Consider the following 20,349-nt stretch of genomic DNA (forward strand, 5'->3'; position numbering starts at 1 on the left):
GTTCAGTGACAGACTGCTGCTTCCCAAGTGCCGGACCAATAGATTCAAGAACTCCTTTGTCCCCCACGCCTTCAGACTGTACAACTCCTCACTGGGGGTCGGAGGTGACACAGGACAGAGGGAAGAAGGAGTAGTTTTTCTACAAATGTGAACTCCATATTTATCAGGCCAAACCATACAGTGCAATACCATATCACTGGTCAATCTATCCACCAAATTGCTATAATTTCCTTTTGTGTTGTATTTATATTCTTTGTTTTGTATTTAATTTGTATTTTTTTGTATTCTTTTGTGTATGCTTACTGTGTGCCACATTTTGCCTGTGAGCTGCTGGTAACTATAATTTCCTGAGGGAGTCTTCCCAAGGGATCAATAAAGTCAAGTCTAAGTCTCTAAGTCTAAGTCTTACTCTGATTTCTTTCTCAGAAGGCCTCACTGACTAAAAGCAGAGACAACAGTCTTCTTGCAGTGTTATCTCTTGGGGAAGAGCTGTGCTTCGTTTGAGTTGCTGGATTGCTACAAAACTGTCACTGTGAAGATTGACTAAATATTCTGTTTAACTTTGTGCCTGGAAGGAGATTATCAAGTGGAGAATAATTGTGTGTTAGTTAGTGAATAACATTTGACGCTGTAGCTGTGTGATGAGTTGTTTCCCCTCCCTTTAGAGCTACAGCATCCTTGTGATTAGGGATCCTGAAAACAATAAAAAGAGAGGAGCTGACAAAATATGCTTCAGAGCGGTAGGAGATTGTAACTGAAAGCACATCTCTGTCTGTTTTCCTCGTGAGTAAGAAAGAATCTAACTCTTTTGTCTTTTCTGTCTTTGTTAATGTATGTTCAACAGGTGTTAACCCTAACATAAATTTGGTCCTTCGAGCCGGATGTCAAAATACCAGACGGATTCCGGCAGGTGTGGTGGACCCCAGTAAGACCGTGCACACGGCAAGAAAACCTGTTAAAGGGCTGGGTTCGGCCGGCCTGCTGGGATCTGAAGGTTGACAACACTCCAGGGAAAGACAAGAGAGGGTGAGTGATTTGTCTTTAAAAAGTGGCGAATTACGTTTTAGAGAGGAAGTCATTCTTCTGTGTGAGAGAAGAGTGACTTCTTCTTTGACTGAGGGTCGTTGCACGTACATATGAAAAACCCTGTCAATTCTAGACTCTAACAGGTAAAAGTAGTGCACAAAATCCGTGTAGGGCAGCGGAGTCCCAGCGCAACGTTCCACGATGAGGTGTACGGACCCTGGTGCTGGAAGGTTGGAGACCTTGTCCTGTTGTGGGCAAGAACAGCAGCCCAACTAATATCTGCACTGTTGTGGGCAGTAACAGCAGCCCAACTAATATCTGCACTGTTGTGGGCAGAAACAGCAGCCCAACTGCCCGCAGACTAAATGGACTGCGGAGTCCGGCGATAACAAGCACTTAAATTCCTCTTTTGTCTTTTCTGTCTTTGTTAATGTATGTTCAACAGGTGTTAACCCTAACACATCAGAAAAACTTTTTTCACAATTAATCACTTTTTTCTTTATTTCCTTATGAAATGGAGTAAAACTGTCAAAACACAATCAGCTCAGAATTAGCTCAGAACAGAAAAGGTTTTCCATTCAGTCATACATTAGCAGTAACAATACTATCTCAGAAGGACAAATAACTCTTATACTAAGTTGCAATAAAACATGTCTGTTCAGTGTTTCTTCCTCTAACAAACATAAACTTTCTGCCTGAATGATCCAAAAATGTAGCAGTTCCCTAAAACACCAATAGGTGGCAGCAACACTCGATGTAAAATCAAATCTTCACAGTGGAAATGGCTGAAGGACAGAACATCTTCACTGTCTCCTCACAGCAAGAGAGAAAAGTCATCCTGAATGTTTCAGCAGAAGAAATGGTAGTAAAATCGTTTGGTTCTCTTATTTAATAATAATAATAAATAATAATAATAAATAATATTTGAAAAGTAGTTATGAAGATAAATTATGCTGCAGTTGATCTTGTGGATTTTTATTTTCATTTCAGCTACTTTCAGTGTAAACAACCTAATTTTAATATTCATATTGAGAGAACAAATGATTAGATAACATCATTTGCTTTATCAATGCTGCTAGAAGGATTTTGCTGTTCAATGAAAATCTACAGTTTTGCTATAAATTGATCTTAAACAATTAAACAATTTAATCAGACACTGAATTATGTAAATCATCAGCAACTTGCCACATCACCAACATACAACGTATAAATTTCTGTGCAGACCAACACAATGTAGCGCATGATTGTAAAATGATAAAGCTCTACTTGCACCGCTGCCATGTTTAGAGCTTTTTTCTAATTCTGTAGAGCCAGACATTTTATAGAAACCGCCTTCCAGAGACATTGTTCTCACCTTGTACGTGAAGACATGCTGAATATTAGTGTCTGTGTATTACTATTCATCTGGTTTTTATGTAATAATTTTGAAAAAAATAAAGATTTTTATACATTTTTTATATCAAGCAATGTTGTGTACAGTTTGTTCAGAAAGAACATGATGGACTTGGTCAGATGAAGAGATGTTGGCTTGTTTAGCATTTGTTCTCAGGTTATTAATATGTTTTATATACATTGTGCTAAATTAGTCCTCAAAATATTTCACAAGACAACCACATCCATCCATATAAATGTCTGTGTGTCTGAGTTTAATTCAGGTCAGAAAACAAAGAGGCAAGAAGGTCTGAATGCAGGAGAAAAAAGTAGCTCTGGGATTATGATCCAACATTTAACATGTTCATCTAAAACATATTAAGTCCAAAGAACTAAAGAAAAAATCTTTCAAAGCTATATTTTTAACAGTTTTATGTTTTTTTTATTATACTTATTATCGTAGTCATTTAAATTAAGGTATGCAACAAAAAAATAACTGTTTTTATGTTGTAGTTCAATGGATGGGATGGTTTTAATTGGTCACTACAAAGTAGGAATCATTCATACTTTTACTTCCAAATGAAAAAAGGAATAATCTGTGAGGAGAAACCAGACTTGATGGATCTTGTGCCATCCATAGAGAAGGCGTGATCATGCAGAACAGAATCCAGCAGAACCAGAGAACTTTCAAATCTTTAACAAAACAGGTTTAAGCTGAAGTAGAGCCAAAATCTGGGAGAGAAAATAAGCAGTCTGCTCTAAAATGCAAAATACATGCTATTGTTGCCTTTGACTAATAGCATTGATCATCATGCTTGATATATATGTGCCTAAAAGTTTATATTGATGGTATAAATGTAATCTTTGTTTCAGGCGTCATATCTAGCTTCTGTATTATGTTTTCTAGTGTAAATCAGTGTGTTTCAGCCCTGGTCCTTCAGGCGTGTTGCCAGGCAGGCTTTAAGCTTTCCCCTGCTTCAGAACACATGATTTTAACTGATGGCTTATTAACAGGTTTTGCTGAATTGCAGCAATCTGAATGGATGTGTTGAAGCAGGGAAACGCGTAAAAAATGCAGTCAGTGTACCTTGAGGACCAGGTTGGGAAACACTGGTGCAAATCACATTGAACAGCCATGTGGCTAAAATGTGTTACACAAGTCAAGTATAAATTTGTCTTGCTTATACGTGAACAAGATTCTTTGCTTAAAATAGTTGAATCTGTTTGTGCCTGTAGCAACAGACAAAAGGAATATCATTGATACATTTAAATTACTTTAAGTTGTACCCACATCGTTACACTACAGGGTCAGAGTCAGCATGGTGTAAATATTCATGATTACCCAAATGTGTGTCCCTGGATAACCTGATACCAAGGTGGCGCCACAGTAAGATTAGAAGAAGAAATAAAACTCTATCAACCATCTGGTTAAACAGATTGCCAAGCTTCACCTCGATCATTTACTCTGGTCCTTTATCTACCCCACTGGGCTTAATGTCTCTAAGCCCTGCTCTTCATCTTCCTCCTCCTCCAGCTGGAGGCTGCTGCTCCATGTTCATCATGTCAGAGAGATGGAGAGGGTCATCAGCCTGTGCACCACCTTCTCCTTTCACTCATCCAGGAACAAGGCATGGTGGGAAAACATCCAGCCAGAGGCATTGATCTGTTGCTCTAGCTGGAATAAAGCAAAGCAGTTTAGTTTGATGGAAAACGAGAATTTCTCAGTGAACAAACTCTGTCAAAGGGTTTGACGGAGACGGGGTGGAACATTACAGAGAGCTGGAGAGCAGCTTCATGGTGATATATTGATCCTGTCCAGTGTGGTCTGAGCAGACTGATTGATTATTTTAAAAGTGTGGCTCGTAACAGACTCAGACTGGCTGTGACTGCCTGGACTGTGGATTATTTCATTTTTTAAACCATCATTCATTCATTTCAACCTGTGTTGTCAGCGTCTTCCTCACCACCACTCACCGCAACTCGTGACATACCTTCAGCTCCCTCACAATTCAATGGCGACATACTCTATCCCCATTAATAAAAGAACTATGGACTTCATTTGGGGAATCAATATTGAGCTTAGGACTTTACTTTTGCCTTTCTTTAGGTTCTGTACTTCCTTCTAAAACTATTTGTTGTGCTACTTGTTGCTACAAATGAAGATTAGGTTTCCCTGATTGCCACTTTTGTCGCGGTTGCAAGGTAGGCAAGTACTGACTCCTCCAACGATGCCAAAAAAGATTGGAAAGATATTGTACCCGCTCCTCTGATGTCTGCAAAGACCTCCACACTCATAGTCTGCAGGAGGTTTAGAGGAATCCTCAATGTTTTGAATAAGGTGTATAAGAATAAAGGGACAGAAGAGACTGGCAAAGGTCGAGAGTTCACAACGGCAGTAACTTCAGCTAGAAAAGGTAACTCGCACTTTGTGGGTGAGATGATGAGTTGGAGAACTTGACATCTTGGAATCTAGTATGTGCTTTGTGATGCTGATCATGTGCCCCCAACTTCCTCCCATAAGTGAGGCATGAGGTGGATTAAAAATCCATGTACACTCATTTTTATTTAAGAAACACCAAATTTCTTTATTGTTGCAGTGAGTTGGAGTTATGCCAAGTTTTTTGCACGCTCCGAGGAAGTTAGTTCCACAGTCGGATCTCAATTGCTTCACCGGTCCGAAAATGAAAATTAAAACTGACAAGGTGACATTGCAAAGTAATTGTAATGTGTTGTGTATAAATACTAATGGCACCCCTACTGGTTGCTTATAAATACAAAGGAAAACTGAAAATTCCAAACAGTCTGTTCAGCGCTCAACTGTGGTAAGCCATCAAATCTGGTTCTCTTCTGAATAGTAATGGTAGTTGTGTTCAAAGACTAACGTGGAGCTTCGTCACAGTACACAGAGTGACTAGTGGACCAGTAGGGAAGCTCACTGGTCCACTAGTGACCAGTGAGCCTCCACTCACTGGTCACTAGTGAGTGACTAGAAATTTAAACAATTTCAAACTGAAGTTAAATGTAACTAAATATCCTCTGATTTCACATTTTTATTCCCTTTTCTGCACATTTAAAATATTTTTTAATTTCTTAACATAAAATCTCACTAAAACTGTTCATATGTCATTTATTTTGAACATTGTTTAAATACAAATAATGTTACATTAAATTTATGCTGTCAGTTTGTTTGGTAGCTGTTTCTATGACGACATGATGTGGCCAGGTTTATGTTCTGTGAAGCTCTATAGGGTGCTGCCTACCGGTCTGGGAATAGGTGTGTAAATGTGAGTGTGAATGGCTGAATGTGACTCTAGTGTAAAGCGCTTTGAGTCATCAAAGTGACTGGAAAAGCTTCTTTTCAGCATACAGCAAAAATCTAAACTAATATGTGGAACAATGTTTGCACTTTGTTTGCATTTTTCCCCTAAACCTTTATTAGGGGGTTTAGGGTCATCAGCTTTTTGATATCCACTCATGGTTTTATCTGAACTAACTGATCTTTTTCTACTGCTGAAAACACAAATCCTGAACCAAAGCAGATGTCAAGTTTCATTTTAGGAACTTTCAAGTGTGAATTTCTCCTGATAAACTCAGTCAGTTCTGTCAATATAATCAATGGATCAGCTTTGGAAAGCACATGTCAGCAGCAAGGTTCAAAGAGCTTTACATCATAACAACAACACAGTCATAGGAAACACAATCAAAACTTAGAAAACCAGTAAACATTACTCATCAAACTGTTGGTCAGTGTATCATTTATTATTTTTCAAAAGCAACTCTGATCAGGTGAGTTGTTTTGTGATTTAAAGGAGCTCAGTGTTTCAGTTGTTATGATTGTTTTGTGGAGGTTTGTTCCAGATTTGTGGTGCATAGAAGCTGAATGCTGCTTGTCCTTGTTTGGTTCTGGTTCTGAGGATGCAGAGCAGAACCAGAGGACCTGAGAGGTCTGGAAGGTTGCTATGTCAACAACAGATCTTTAATGTTAAGATGTTCAGTGGTTTATAAACTAACAACAGTATCTTAAAGTTTATTCTCTTTGTGTTTTTGTGGAGAATAAAACAACATAACATTTTTATAAAAAGTATTTTATATTAAGAAAAGAAGAAAAAGCTAATGATGTTAATCTAAAGTATATTTACTAGATAAACTAGATTCTACTATTCAGCGTTGCTAGATAAGTATCAGTTAGTAAGTAAGTATCATCTGGTCTAATTCCTTTTCTGGGTTGGAAGAATAGGAGTCTATAAAGTAGCTGCTAAGGGGTTTGTCTGGATAACACATTTATGAACTCACACAAAGTGATATTTTATATACTGAAAGGACATGTTTGGATTTTTCAGGTTGGATATTCATAGACTGAACTCAGTTAGAAAACAAAAAGAACAATATGAAAAATCTGATGATGATGATGATGAAATTTGTCCACTTGTGAATATATTGAATACATGAATATTTAGGTTTATTGTGTCTGTTTCAGGCCACAAGTCACTCTGGAGATCTTGACTGCATACTGAGGACGTGTTGAGATATTTGACTGAGGTGTGTTGAACCAGGAATATATAAAGGCTGAAGGACATCGGCCCTCCAGGCCTGGATTTAAGGATCCTTGATTCCAGATCAATTAGACATATTTTACACATGTATCATCATTTCTGTTTACAGTTACTCCCATCATCAATATTAGGATGGATGAGATGAACTCAAACACTACAGTATTCAATTACCATTTCCAAACCGGTTTCGATTACACTGATGAGGATGATGAGGATGTCTATGACTATTTCAATTTCTACAAAGGCGACGACAACGGCTCATCATTAGACGATAATCTTAGTTCTAACTTGACTTTTTGGATCGGCATTTTCAAATTCTTACATGTGCTAAATCGGATCACCATTGGCATTGGATTTGTTTTAATTCTTATCGTGATGATTGCAGTTTTTTCACAGGTGAGTACATTGAAACTTTAGCCTATTTATTAACAATCAATGTGATATTTGACTAAGAGTTTGTTCTTTAAACTGTGATAAACTAAAAGAACACCCTTCCATCAATCTTTGTTGATGGAGAAAAGGTGACCTTTGACCCTGACATCCAGTCGGATATTCTGAAACATAATTCTGGTTTTATAGTAGAGAGGAAGCTGCAGCTTGTATAACTGTGTGAGTTCTAAGTCAGGGGAAAAACCAACCCTACTGGGCTGCAGCTGGACAGAGACCTGATTCCAAATGTAACTTAATCCAGAGAGTAGAATTATGATACAGTTATTTTATGTTTTCATAAAACTGACTCATCCAGTTGCATGATATCTGGCTCCCTGACATCCGCTGGCTGGATATCTGGTATTGTAATTTCTGACAACCAGACATTTGGTTTCTGGTCACGGATGTCAGGGTCAAAGGTCACCTGTCAAAAAGTTTGATGAAAGGTTTATTTATCTTTAGTGTTTTATGATGGTTTTGTCTTATGTCAGGTTTAAGTCTGTCTTTTCCCTAGAAATGACTGGAATGTGTGGAATAAGCAACATTTTAATATTAATAACACAATATTATCATTCCATTAATATTTTTCTGTTTTTTTTCTCACAGGTGAGAAAGGGTCAGGATGCTCCAGTCTATGTCATCAACCTCCTCGTCTCTGATATCATTCAGCTCTGCTGCAGAATTCCACTAGATTTTACTAAACGCAATGATGATGATTCCACATTCATAAATATTGTAGATTTTGGTGTGATGGTCAGTGTTGGATTCATGGTGTGTATCTCCTGTGAAAGGTATGTTTCCATGTTTACTCCTTTTGTCTGATATAAAAACATTAATCTGCCCTTAATAACCTTCAGAGACTAAACATGCTTTCTGTTATTGCAGGTATCTGGTCATTGCCAAACCTCTGTGGTACAGATTCAGGAGAAACATCAAGACATATGTGGTGGTCTGCATTGTGGTCTGGATACTTCCACTTTTTTATATCATACTTGGCAATGGGTTTAAGGAGTATAAGATTGCTCTCATCTTCTTCATAATTATTTTCGTCCTGCCTTTTCCCTTCTTCATCTTCTTTCTGGTTGGGACTATCAAAGCTCTGTCTGGAGCGCTCAGTGTCCCAGATGATGAAAAACGACGAATAGTAGCCATTCAGGTTGCTGTGCTGATTATTTACAGTCTGCTTTATCTGCCCATCATCAGTTTGCTCTTAGGTGTGTATGGAGTTTTGAATAGCAAAAGCTATGTAAATAGCTTTATAGCTACTTATTTAGTTTGTGTTTTTTTAAGTCCTCTTGCAGACACAACTTTGTATTTGTTCACTCGGAAAACCATCCTGGATAAGTTTCTGGCTTCATTCTCTTCTTGTAAAATATATAACATTCAGGAGACGATCAGCACAGATCATGAAAACAGGACTGAAACAATACTGAGGCTGTTTAGGTTTTAATATCTGTTGTGATGCAAAACAGCATCCAGAGTTCATTTGCTGGCACTGAAAATCATATTTCCTTGTTAGACCACCATCGTTTATTATATTACATATTTCTACATGTATTATTACATATATAAATGCTTAATTTCTTCTTATTGATGCCAAATGAAAGTTTATTCTGACCTGCATCTAAAAACTATCTGTGTCTTTCTGAAAGTCTCTGCACGGCTTCCAACTGGGAAGATTTTGTATTTGTGCTGATGTTTTACTTATTAAAATGAGTGTTTAATTCATTCTGACATGTGGTTTAAATATTAATTTATTGCTCTTTGAGGTAAACCATAACATTATGAAACAAACACACAAAACGGGAAATATAAAATAAATCTGGAATATCAAAACTAATTTATTTAACCAGTTTATTCTATCCAAAACTGTAAGTGGATCCTGTTTCTAAAATTATATTTTTCATTGATTTAATCTAAAACCTGTTGTGCAAAGTGCAAAGCTTTTCATTATCTCTGAATATATTCAAGAGATATTTTTAGGTTTGAAGACAAAAATAAGGCAACAAAAGACCAGAGACAGTTAAAAGATTCAGAAACTGACCAGTGTGGTCTGAGCAGACTGATTGATTATTTTACAAGTGAGGCCCATAACAGACTCAGACTGGCTGTGACAAATGTTTTGATGAATGGGTGTTAAAATCAGAAACATTTTCAGGTACATTCTGATTTAAGCTCTAAGTCGATGTTCACAGGAAGAAGGTTAAAGCTTTTCCAGTGATTTCTGTTCATTAGATTATTGTTCATTGTACAAACATAATCATGTAAACGTTCTGCTGTAAACAAGCAAGAACTCCCTCAACTCACCTGCTTGAAAATAATCAAAACTCACAATTTTAACTGTACCCCAGTGTTATACTGAGGTTACTAATAACTATATGTTCGGATTAATAAAAGTTTTAATAGGTCAGTACAAGACTTGAAGTAAATGCTTATTTACTAATAATAACCCTTGTGATGACTAGGGATTACGTAATCTTGTTTTGAAAGAAATATGTTAGGATTCTTCTTTAATATTTAAATAATATAAAGGGTATTTTATTTGGCTTTGCCATTTGATTGGCTACTGATGCAGTCCGTCTGGGGCGTGACTCCTGATTGGTGGAGAGAAGGGGCGAGTGGAAGGAGAAGGAGAGGCGAAGGAAAATGGTGAATAGCGGAGGGTGAGGCGAACCGACCAGAAGGGAAGAAGAAGACAGACTTGAGCGAGAGAGAACGGGAGAAAAAACACACTGTTGAGGACGAAGTTCAGAAGAAGTTGGAGGGGGGCTGAACGAGTTCGGCAAAGCTGAGGGAGCTAGCCGCTTCAAGCTAAGGGAGCTAGCCGCTTCAGCTCCACGTGTTTCGTCTTGGACAAGGGACTTCAATACAATGAACACGAGTCCAGTGGATTTGCAGCGCTCTCAATGTTTTGTTTTGTTTTTTCTTCGGGACTTCAACTCCTTGTTTTGTAACAGGCCTGCAACGTTTTTTCACAGTCTCCTGGAGGTCGTGAGCAGTGGCGGAGCTAGACTTTTTTTCAAGGGGTGGCCAAAGGGTGAGCAAGGCTTTATCAGAGGGGTCCATATACAAATGATGAACAAAAGGAAACAAATATTTTTTCACACACACTCATATTAAAATGGTTTATTTAACTAAGATTTGCCATGACCAAACAAGACGTTAAACGGCTCTATGGAACAGTGAACATGTAAATGTAAACTCAGAGCCCAGAATATGACCAAAAATAAATTCTCAAAAATAAATAAATAAATAAACTGGTGCTTCTGGTGTGCAATAGGTTGTGCTGGGTGGGGGCAGTTCAGTGCCATTTCCTTCTGCTTCACTGTCTTCTTCCCCAGAGTCTGAATCTGTATCACCCTCATCTCTCTCTGGAACTTAATTGTGAAATGCATAAACAGACACAATAAAAAATGCAAAAAGCATCATGCTAACCTTTAGAATTAGGCTTATTGGATTTTAATACTTAATAACTCTCTGTCACAACCTCTAACCTGCTGGTGATCCACTTGGGCCTGGAGTCTCCTGGCTGGATTCTCCAGGTTGGTCACTGCTGCAGGGTTCTGTCTGGTCCTGGTCACTGCTGCAGGGTTCTGTCTGGTCCTGGTCACTGCTGCAGGGTTCTGTCTGGTCCTGGTCTGACCCTGGTCACTGCTGCAGGGTTCTGTCTGGTCCTGGTCTGACCCTGGTCACTGCTGCAGGGTTCTGTCTGGTCCTGGTCACTGCTGCAGGGTTCTGTCTGGTCCTGGTCACTGCTGCAGGGTTCTGTCTGGTCCTGGTCACTGCTGCAGGGTTCTGTCTGGTCCTGGTCACTGCTGCAGGGTTCTGTCTGGTCCTGGTCTGGCCCTGGTTTTTGCCTCTTGAAGAAGAACTGGGAGATTTTCCCTTTTCTCTTCATTTGGGCTCTACACAAAATAAGACAGCCTGGTATTTAGACTCCATAACTGTTTGGCAGAGACACTATTTTAACTATTATTTAAACTGGTTTTTACTTTTCTGTAGCTAGCTAAAATACTAAATTAGAAATACATTAATTAAAATTAATTAATATAACTAGTTAGGTTATAATTCAAAGCTTTCATATGACATACCCTACTTACATTTCAGTCATTATAAAACTTAATGGTTTTTCACATATTCTTACACATTTCAAGCAAGAGCTGGGAGATATAAAACATTAGAGGGCAGCATGTCACTAAAACATTATGTTAAAAGAATCTGTCTAAAACACGATCTATCATCACTAGCATGGCTAATATAATAAACGAGGCACTAGGCAGCGGTGCACAACCATTTTTTTTTTCTTTTTAGAAATGTATGACAAGAGCCGCCTCTCATTAGGAAGGTAACAACGGTTACCGCTGAGCGGTAAAATGTAAATACCTGCAAAACTCCTGGACGGTGTAACTCTAAAGCCTCAGATGTGTTTTGGAAAAGCAGGAACCACATGTCAGTTTAACCAATGAACAGCGTCGGGCATCGAGCTGCCTTCAGGGACAGTCGGAAATTACAGTTTTCCTGGCAAATCTTTGCCGATCTCATAAGTATTATATTTTAAAATGACCATTTCCAGTGGGGTGGCAGTAGGGGTGGCCAGGGCTCTGTTGGGGGTGGCAAGTGCCACCCTGGCCACCCCTCTGGCTCCGCCACTGGTCTTGAGTGACCAACTGCCAGGGTTACATGTGTTGTGGTTCATTGGAACCAAAAGGTGGACATTAATGTCTTATTATTTTTGCCTTATGTCTATGTTTTGTAAATATTATTGAGGGTCGTTCAACTTTAAAGTTACAGGGGTGACTAACTAATAGGTTTTCTGTCACTTCAGTTTAATAAAGTTAGGCTGAACCATTTCGCCTAAAATTCTAAACTTTCTCTGGGTCATATTTGTCATAAATTAGGTAATCGGTGCCGCACAACAATTGGGGTACCGGATTTCTATGGAACCCAGCACCCTCCATTTTAGTTTCCTTGCACAGAATGGAAGAAGGTGCTACATAACAATTTCAACAACACTTCTACATTTGGATCAGTCGATCTGAGGTTCCTGCATTGGCTGTTTTTTGGGGCTGGAAGTGCTTAAGAGGGATATGAACAGAGGTTAGAGGTGAGAGAAAGCTTGAATTATTCAGATATTACCACAACAGAAACCAATGAACCTGACATTAGTCCAATCACTGTGGAGTTTGGAGAGGATGTTTCTCATTTACACCAGGACTTGTTTCTGAAAATCTACTCTTTGTTTCCTCTTCCATCACCCGCAGCCAACAAGGCATTCAGTGATTTATAAAGGAACACAAGTTAGCAGTTAGAGCCTTTCTATTTAGCCACATTGTTCATCTGAACATACACTTTAAAAATACAAACAACGTAATTAAAAGATGGCTCTTGAAACTATTGATGTAAATGTTAAAACCAAAACTTTCAGTCAAATATTTCTAAACCCTCTGCTGCTGGTAAATCAAGAAACAGACCGTCTTCTTGCATATACTAAAGTATAAATTATAGTAAAATATAAAGTTTTCTTACCGTACAAACTTACAAAGCTTACAACCTACAGCAAGACAGATGTGCAGCCAAACTAATAAACGTGATTTAATCACCAGCATCAAATCTCTGAATTGTCCTTTAATACAGAGCTGTGACAACAGTTAGACCTGAGCAGTGAGCTGCAGCCAGCTGCTGTTGGAAAGGAGTGAATAATTGGAAAAGAATCTCTTGCAGGAACTAATTCAATTCAACTACAGTTTGATAAGAAAACGGCTAAAATGGCTAAAAAGAAAACCTTTATTAAAACCTTCTTGCAAAATATTAAAGTACTGAAAGTCTCCTGATCTTAGATGAAACAAGAGAGCCCTCTTGTGTTCAGATCTTTAGTTTGCCTAAAAAGTCACGATAAACTTCTAGTTTTGAATTTATTCTGCCAACAATGCAGCAGCCACTTTCTTTTCTATACCAGAAAGCCTAATTTATATTCAAAATTTGTGAGTGTTCAATAATGCACTTCATTAAAAATATTAACATCTCTTCCACATTTTATCATTTTACAAATGATAATATTGGTAAAAATTTGTAAATAAAATAATTTTTCTGGGATTTTACTGAGTCACCAGAACAAAGAAGTGCATAACTGTTAAGTGGAAGCTTAATGACACATTAATACAGATGCACAAATCAATGTAATGCAACTTATTCCTAAATAAAATCCAGTACAACCAGTTTCCTTCAGGTTGACTCAATCTCAAAATCTCATTAAATATTTTGGAGCATTGTTGTTTGAGATCAGACAGTTCATGTTTTTCTCAAAAATCACAAAGACTTTTATGTAATTTAAGTTATTAAAAAAAGTAGATCAGCCTTTTATCTCCTTTATAAAGACATATTTGAAAGGAAACTAACCTTTTATTTTCTTTTTTAAACCTGGAGATCTTCAACAGAATGCAGAAATTATTAAAACAAGCACAAAAGGCTGTTACTTTATTTCTGCAATGGATCACCAATCAGATTCCATGAAAAACCTTCAGTTGTTGCAAATCCCATCAACTCCAGCAGATGGCAGGAGATGGCAGCAAAGTGCAGCTGCCTTTGGCAACAATGATCCTCATATCATACCTAAAAATACCTGCAAGAGTGATAACAAAGGGAGAGGAAAATATTTTTATAGTTTGTGTTGTTAGTCAAATGGACACAAGTCCGACAAAATCAATCTTATAAACTTTTAAAGTCATAAACTATATTTCAAAGTCAGGTTCATGCTAATTTTTTGTCTGCTAATAGCTTTCTGAATTACCAGCCAGTTTTGGTATTTTAGTACATCAATAAATGAAGAATCAATAAATAAGCACCATCAGCTAAGAGCCCCAATTACATGCAACAGTCCAAGTATTAATACATATTACCGTTCCAGAGCCAGCTGCAGCCCCTATAAGTAGGTCTCCAGCCCCAGTGAGTGGGTTAACTTCCCCACTTAGGGGCTTAATTGCCCCAGTAAGTGAGTTATTTCCTAGTGCCCCCTCTGAGTTCCCTCCCCCTATGGGTCCCGGTATTCCCGAGTCCCCGCCTCCTTGTGCCCCCCCTCGTCGCCTTCTCCAAGTGTCCGGCCATCAAGCCGACATCGCCTACAGGATCTTCCCCATAATGTCCGTCTTCTGTGCCATCAACGTCCGCCGGACCTTCCTTGTGGATTCCAGCTCCTGCGCCTCCGTCCAGTCTGTTGGATTGTTTTTTGTTGTTTTGAACTCTTGGCCCCTGTCCAGTGCCCCTCCGCCAATCCTGGTTTTGGATTGTTTTTCTCTTATGGCCGTCTGGTAGCCAACGTTGAGGGGGGCGGATAACGTCGTGATCTGTATTTTTCTCTGTGTTTACTTTGAGTTTCTGTGTCTCTGAGTCTCCGTTTTGGCCTGTCTCCTCTTCATTATTCCCAGTGTCTCCTTTCTGTGATTACTCTCTGTGTATTTAACCCCTCCTGTGTTCTTTGTTCCTTGTCGGGTCCTAGTCGTATGTGTGTACCAGTCTGCCATCAGCCGTCCATTCGTGTGCCAGTTTTGCTACCAGTGTTGAGCCTTTGCCTTTCCGCTCAGCTGTGCTGTACTGTGGATTATTTGGCTGTACTTTATTTATTAAACCATCATTTATTCAAAGAACCAATGATAATATCTGACATTCCAACATCACCATGGCTAAAATTTGGAATGGATTTATTTCATCTTAAAGGAAAAGACTATTTAGTGATCATTGATTACTATTCAAACTATCCTGAGATGGCTCTGTTGGCTAATATGTCATCAAATTGTGTCATAACACATGCTAAATCACTCTGTGCAAGGCATGGCATTCCACATGTTAATGTGGAGTGATAATGGACCATGTTTTAATAGCAGAGAATGGCAAAGATTTACGGAACAACATGATTTTAGGCATGTAACATCAAGTCCACATTATGCACAATCAAATGAAAAAGCGGAGAAAGGAGTTCATATTCTTAAGCAACTTCTGAAGAAGGCTGCAGATAGTAACTCTGACCCGTATTTAGCTTTATTAAGCTATAGATCATCACCATTGCAATGTGGATATTCACCTGCTGAACTTTTGATGAATCGAAAGATTTGTACAACTTTGCCAAGTTATGACAGTAAAGAACAAAGAGCAAAGAAATCGTCAAAGTTGGAGTACAAGTTACGAAAGCAGAAAGCAAAACAAAAGTCATATTATGACAGATCAGCAAAGCTTCTACCCCCACTGTCATACCAGGACCCAATAAGGATTCAGGATGATGAGGGATGGAAAATGAAATCAACTATTCTATAGGAAGTAGCTCCACGTTCATTTGAAGTGAAAACTGAGGATGGACATATTCTGAGACGAAATCGTCGCAGTTTGTTGAAAACTCAATTTGAACGTGTTGATGAGTCGAGTGAAGATTGTAAGACTCTCAGATTATTCCTACAACCGAAACGCATTGTGACATGGACAGTATTAAGGACAATCCACCACCTGTGTTAAGAAGATCTACCAGAGTGGTAAAGAAACCTGATAGACTGATGTTGTAAAAAAAAAAGGGGGAAAAAGAGAAACAGAAAAAAGTTGAAATGTATGTATTTTGTAATTCATGTTTTTAATGAGTACTAAGTAAGAGATTAAGTGATTTTTATTATAGCTATGTGATATTATGCTCTATCTGTCTCATACAAGGGTTGTTGTTAATTTTAGACAGGATTCATATTGTAACATTCTAACTTTAAAGAAAGGAGGATATGATGATTGAATGAATTGTTTATGTCCACTAGATGGCAATCACCAACATAGGTGATCGCATAAATGTCAAGAATAGGACAACAGTAGTAGTCAGTCATTAGTGAGACACCTTTGTGCAACCTGTATGAGCGAACGAGCCAGAGCGATTTTAAAAAGCATCTAAGAAGAAGCACAACATCTGATTTATATCAAACACGAATAGAACAATATCTAACTACTATTCTTGCCACAGGTGTTTCTCAGAAGAACAACTCAAGTAACTGGCCTCAAGAAGGTCTTACATGTACCTTCAGAACGGACTTTAATTCCAAGCTTCCTAACTTGTCCAAGTTGGCTAGGGAAGGTATTAACCACAATGTCCATGGGCCACTGGTTCCTCTAGGCTTGACAGTCCTTCAAAAGCACAACTTGAAGATTAGGTTTTCCCTGATTGCCACTTTCGCCACGGTTGAAAGGTTGGCAAGTATTGACTCCTCCAACGATGCCAAAAAAGATTGCAAAAGCAGTGTGTTGGAGTTTTTGCCAAGTTTCTTGCACGCTCCGAGGAAGTTAGTTCCACAGTCGGATCTCAATTGCTTCACCGGTCCGAAAATGAAAATTAAAAACTGACAGGTGACATTAGAAAGTAATTGTAATGTGTTGTGTATAAATACTAATGCAACAGTATTAGATATAAATGAAATTCTTGCTAAAATATGTTTCATGATTGTCCTGTGATGAGTGGTTTTTGGCGCCCCTACTGGTTGCTTATAAATACAAAGGAAAACTGAAAATTCCAAACAGTCTGTTCAGCGCTCAACTGTGGTAAGCCATCAAATCTGGTTCTCTTCTGAATAGTAATGGTAGTTGTGTTCAAAGACTAACGTGGAGCTTCGTCACAGTACACAGAGTGACTAGTGGACCAGTAGGGAAGCTCACTGGTCCACTAGTGACCAGTGAGCCTCCACTCACTGGTCACTAGTGAGTGACTAGAAATTTAAACAATTTCAAAAACTGAAGTTAAATGTAACTAAATATCCTCTGATTTCACATTTTTATTCCCTTTTCTGCGCATTTAAAATATTTTTTAATTTCTTAACATAATCTCACTAAAACTGTTCATATGTCATTTATTTTGAACATTGTTTAAATACAAATAATGTTACATTAAATTTATGCTGTCAGTTTGTTTGGTAGCTGTTTCTATGACGATGATGTGGCCAGGTTTATGTTCTGTGAAGCTCATAGGGTGCTGCCTACCGGTCTGGGAATAGGTGTGTAAATGTGAGTGTGAATGGCTGAATGTGACTCTAGTGTAAAGCGCTTTGAGTCATCAAAGTGACTGGAAAAGCTTCTTTTCAGCATACAGCAAAAATCTAAACTAATATGTGGAACAATGTTTGCACTTTGTTTGCATTTTTCCCCTAAACCTTTATTAGGGGGTTAGGGTCATCAGCTTTTTGATATCCACTCATGGTTTTATCTGAACTAACTGATCTTTTTCTACTGCTGAAAACACAAATCCTGAACCAAAGCAGATGTCAAGTTTCATTTTAGGAACTTTCAAGTGTGAATTTCTCCTGATAAACTCAGTCAGTTCTGTCAATATAATCAATGGATCAGCTTTGAAAAGCACATGTCAGCAGCAAGGCAGTTCAAAGAGCTTACATCATAACAACACAAAAATACAGTCATAGGAAACACAATCAAAAACTTAGAAAACCAGTAAACATTACTCATCAAACTGTTGGTCAGTGTATCATTTATTATTTTCAAAAGCAACTCTGATCAGGTGAGTTGTTTTGTGATTTAAAGGAGCTCAGTGTTTCAGTTGTTATGATTGTTTTGTGGAGGTTTGTTCCAGATTTGTGGTGCATAGAAGCTGAATGCTGCTTGTCCTTGTTTGGTTCTGGTTCTGAGGATGCAGAGCAGAACCAGAGGACCTGAGAGGTCTGGAAGGTTGCTATGTCAACAACAGATCTTTAATGTTAAGATGTTCAGTGGTTTATAAACTAACAACAGTATCTTAAAGTTTATTCTCTTTGTGTTTTTGTGGAGAATAAAACAACATAACATTTTTATAAAAAGTATTTTATATTAAGAAAAGAAGAAAAATAATGATGTTAATCTAAAGTATATTTACTAGATAAACTAGATTCTCCTATTCAGCGTTGCTAGATAAGTATCAGTTAGTAAGTAAGTATCATCTGGTCTAATTCCTTTTCTGGGTTGGAAGAATAGGAGTCTATAAAGTAGCTGCTAAGGGGTTTGTCTGGATAACACATTTATGAACTCACACAAAGTGATATTTTACATATACTGAAAGGACATGTTTGGATTTTTCAGGTTGGATATTCATAGACTGAACTCAGTTAGAAAACAAAAAGAACAATATGAAAATCTGATGATGATGATGATGATGAAATTTGTCCACTTGTGAATATATTGAATACATGAATATTTAGAATTTATTGTGTCTGTTTCAGGCCACAAGTCACTCTGGAGATCTTGACTGCATACTGAGGACGTGAGATATTTGACTGAGGTGTGTTGAACCAGGAATATATAAAGGCTGAAGGACATCGGCCCTCCAGGCCTGGATTTAAGGTATCCTTGATTCCAGATCAATTAGACATATTTTACACATGTATCATCATATCTGTTTACAGTTACTCCCATCATCAATATTAGGATGGATGAGATGAACATAAACACTACAGTATTCAATTACCATTTCCAAACCGGTTTTGATTACACTGAGATGATGAGGATGATGAGGATAACTATGACTATTTCAATTTCTACAAAGGCGACGACAACGGCTCATCATTAGACGATAATCTAGTTTGACTTGGCTTTTTGGATCGGCATTTTCAAATTCTTACATGTGCTAAATCGGATCACCATTGGCATTGGATTTGTTTTAATTCTTATAGTGATGATTGCAGTTTTTTTACAGGTGAGTACATTGAAACTTTAGCCTATTTATTAACAATCAATGTGATATTTGACTAAGAGTTCGTTTTTTAAACTGTGAAAAACTAAAAGAACACCCTTCCATCAAACTTTTTTGATGGAGAAAATGTGACCTTTGACCCTGACATCCAGTCAGATATTCTGAAACATCATTCTGGTTTTATAGTAGAGAGGAAAGCTGCAGCTTGTATAACTGTGTGAGTTCTAAGTCAGGGGAAAAGCCAACCCTACTGGGCTGCAGCTGGACAGAGACCTGATTCCAAATGTAACTTAATCCAGAGATTAGAATTATGATACAGTTATTTTATGTTTTCATAAAACTGACTCATCCAGTTGCATGATATCTGGCTCCCTGACATCCGCTGGCTGGATATCTGGTATTGTAATTTCTGACAACCAGACATTTGGTTTCTGGTCACCGGATGTCAGGGTCAAAGGTCACCTGTCAAAAAAGTTTGATGAAAGGGTTATTTATCTTTAGTGTTTTATGATGGTTTTGTCTTATGTCAGGTTTAAGTCTGTCTTTTCCCTAGAAATGACTGGAATGTGTGGAATAAGCAACATTTTAATATTAATAACACAATATTATCATTCCATTATATTTTCTGTTTTTTTCTCACAGGTGAGAAAGGGTCAGGATGCTCCAGTCTATGTCATCAACCTCCTCGTCTCTGATATCTTTCAGCTCTGCTGCAGAATTCCACTAGATTTTACTAGACTCAATGATGTTGATTCCACATACATAATTATAGATCTTGGTGTAATAGTCAGTGTTGGATTCATGGTGTGTATCTCCTTTGAAAGGTATGTTTCCATATTTACTCCTTTTGTCTGATATAAAAACATTAATCTGCCCTTAATAGCCTTCAGAGACTAAACATGTCTTTCTGTTATTGCAGGTATCTGGTCATTGCCAAACCTCTGTGGTACAGATTCAGCAGAAAGAACAAGAGATATGTGGTGGTCTGCATTGTGGTCTGGATACTTCCAATTTTGTTTCCAGTATTAGGCGGTGGGATAAAGGAGTATACGATGGCTGACACCTTCTTCATAATTGTTCTCCTCCTGCCTTTTCCCTTCTTAGTCTTCTTCCTGGTTGGGACTATCAAAGCTCTTTCTGGAGCGCTCAGTGTATCAGCAGATGAAAAACGACGAATAGTAGCCATTCAGGTTGCTGTGCTGATTATTTATAGTCTGCTTTATCTGCCCAAGATGAGTGTGCTCTTAGATGCGTATGGAGTTTTGACTGGCGAATGCTATAGAA

General features: G+C 38.0%; 1 protein-coding gene across 4 annotated transcripts in view; it reads left to right on the forward strand.

Annotated features, from left to right (window-relative positions):
- The first annotated feature begins 5,181 nt into the window (after positions 1-5,181).
- LOC129355182 (G-protein coupled receptor 4-like) overlaps positions 5,182-20,349 on the forward strand; it is a 33,941-nt gene continuing 18,773 nt past the window's right edge. The window contains exons 1-5 of one of the 4 annotated variants that reach the window (XM_055024722.1): positions 5,182-5,219; positions 6,875-6,936; positions 7,060-7,346; positions 7,986-8,170; positions 8,265-9,113. In XM_055024722.1, the coding sequence (XP_054880697.1) occupies positions 7,083-7,346; positions 7,986-8,170; positions 8,265-8,829 (1,014 nt within the window). In that variant the 5' untranslated portion in view covers positions 5,182-5,219; positions 6,875-6,936; positions 7,060-7,082 and the 3' untranslated portion in view covers positions 8,830-9,113. Of the gene's footprint in view, positions 5,220-5,600; positions 5,682-6,874; positions 6,937-7,059; positions 7,347-7,985; positions 8,171-8,264; positions 9,114-20,349 lie in introns of those variants that run through there. The other 3 variants (XM_055024724.1, XM_055024725.1, XM_055024726.1) reach the window with 3 other exon arrangements.

The sequence above is a fragment of the Poeciliopsis prolifica genome, unplaced genomic scaffold, assembly GCF_027474105.1.
Source record: "Poeciliopsis prolifica strain line A6 unplaced genomic scaffold, Auburn_PproV2 SCAFFOLD126, whole genome shotgun sequence".
NCBI classification, from domain to species: Eukaryota; Metazoa; Chordata; class Actinopteri; order Cyprinodontiformes; family Poeciliidae; genus Poeciliopsis; species Poeciliopsis prolifica.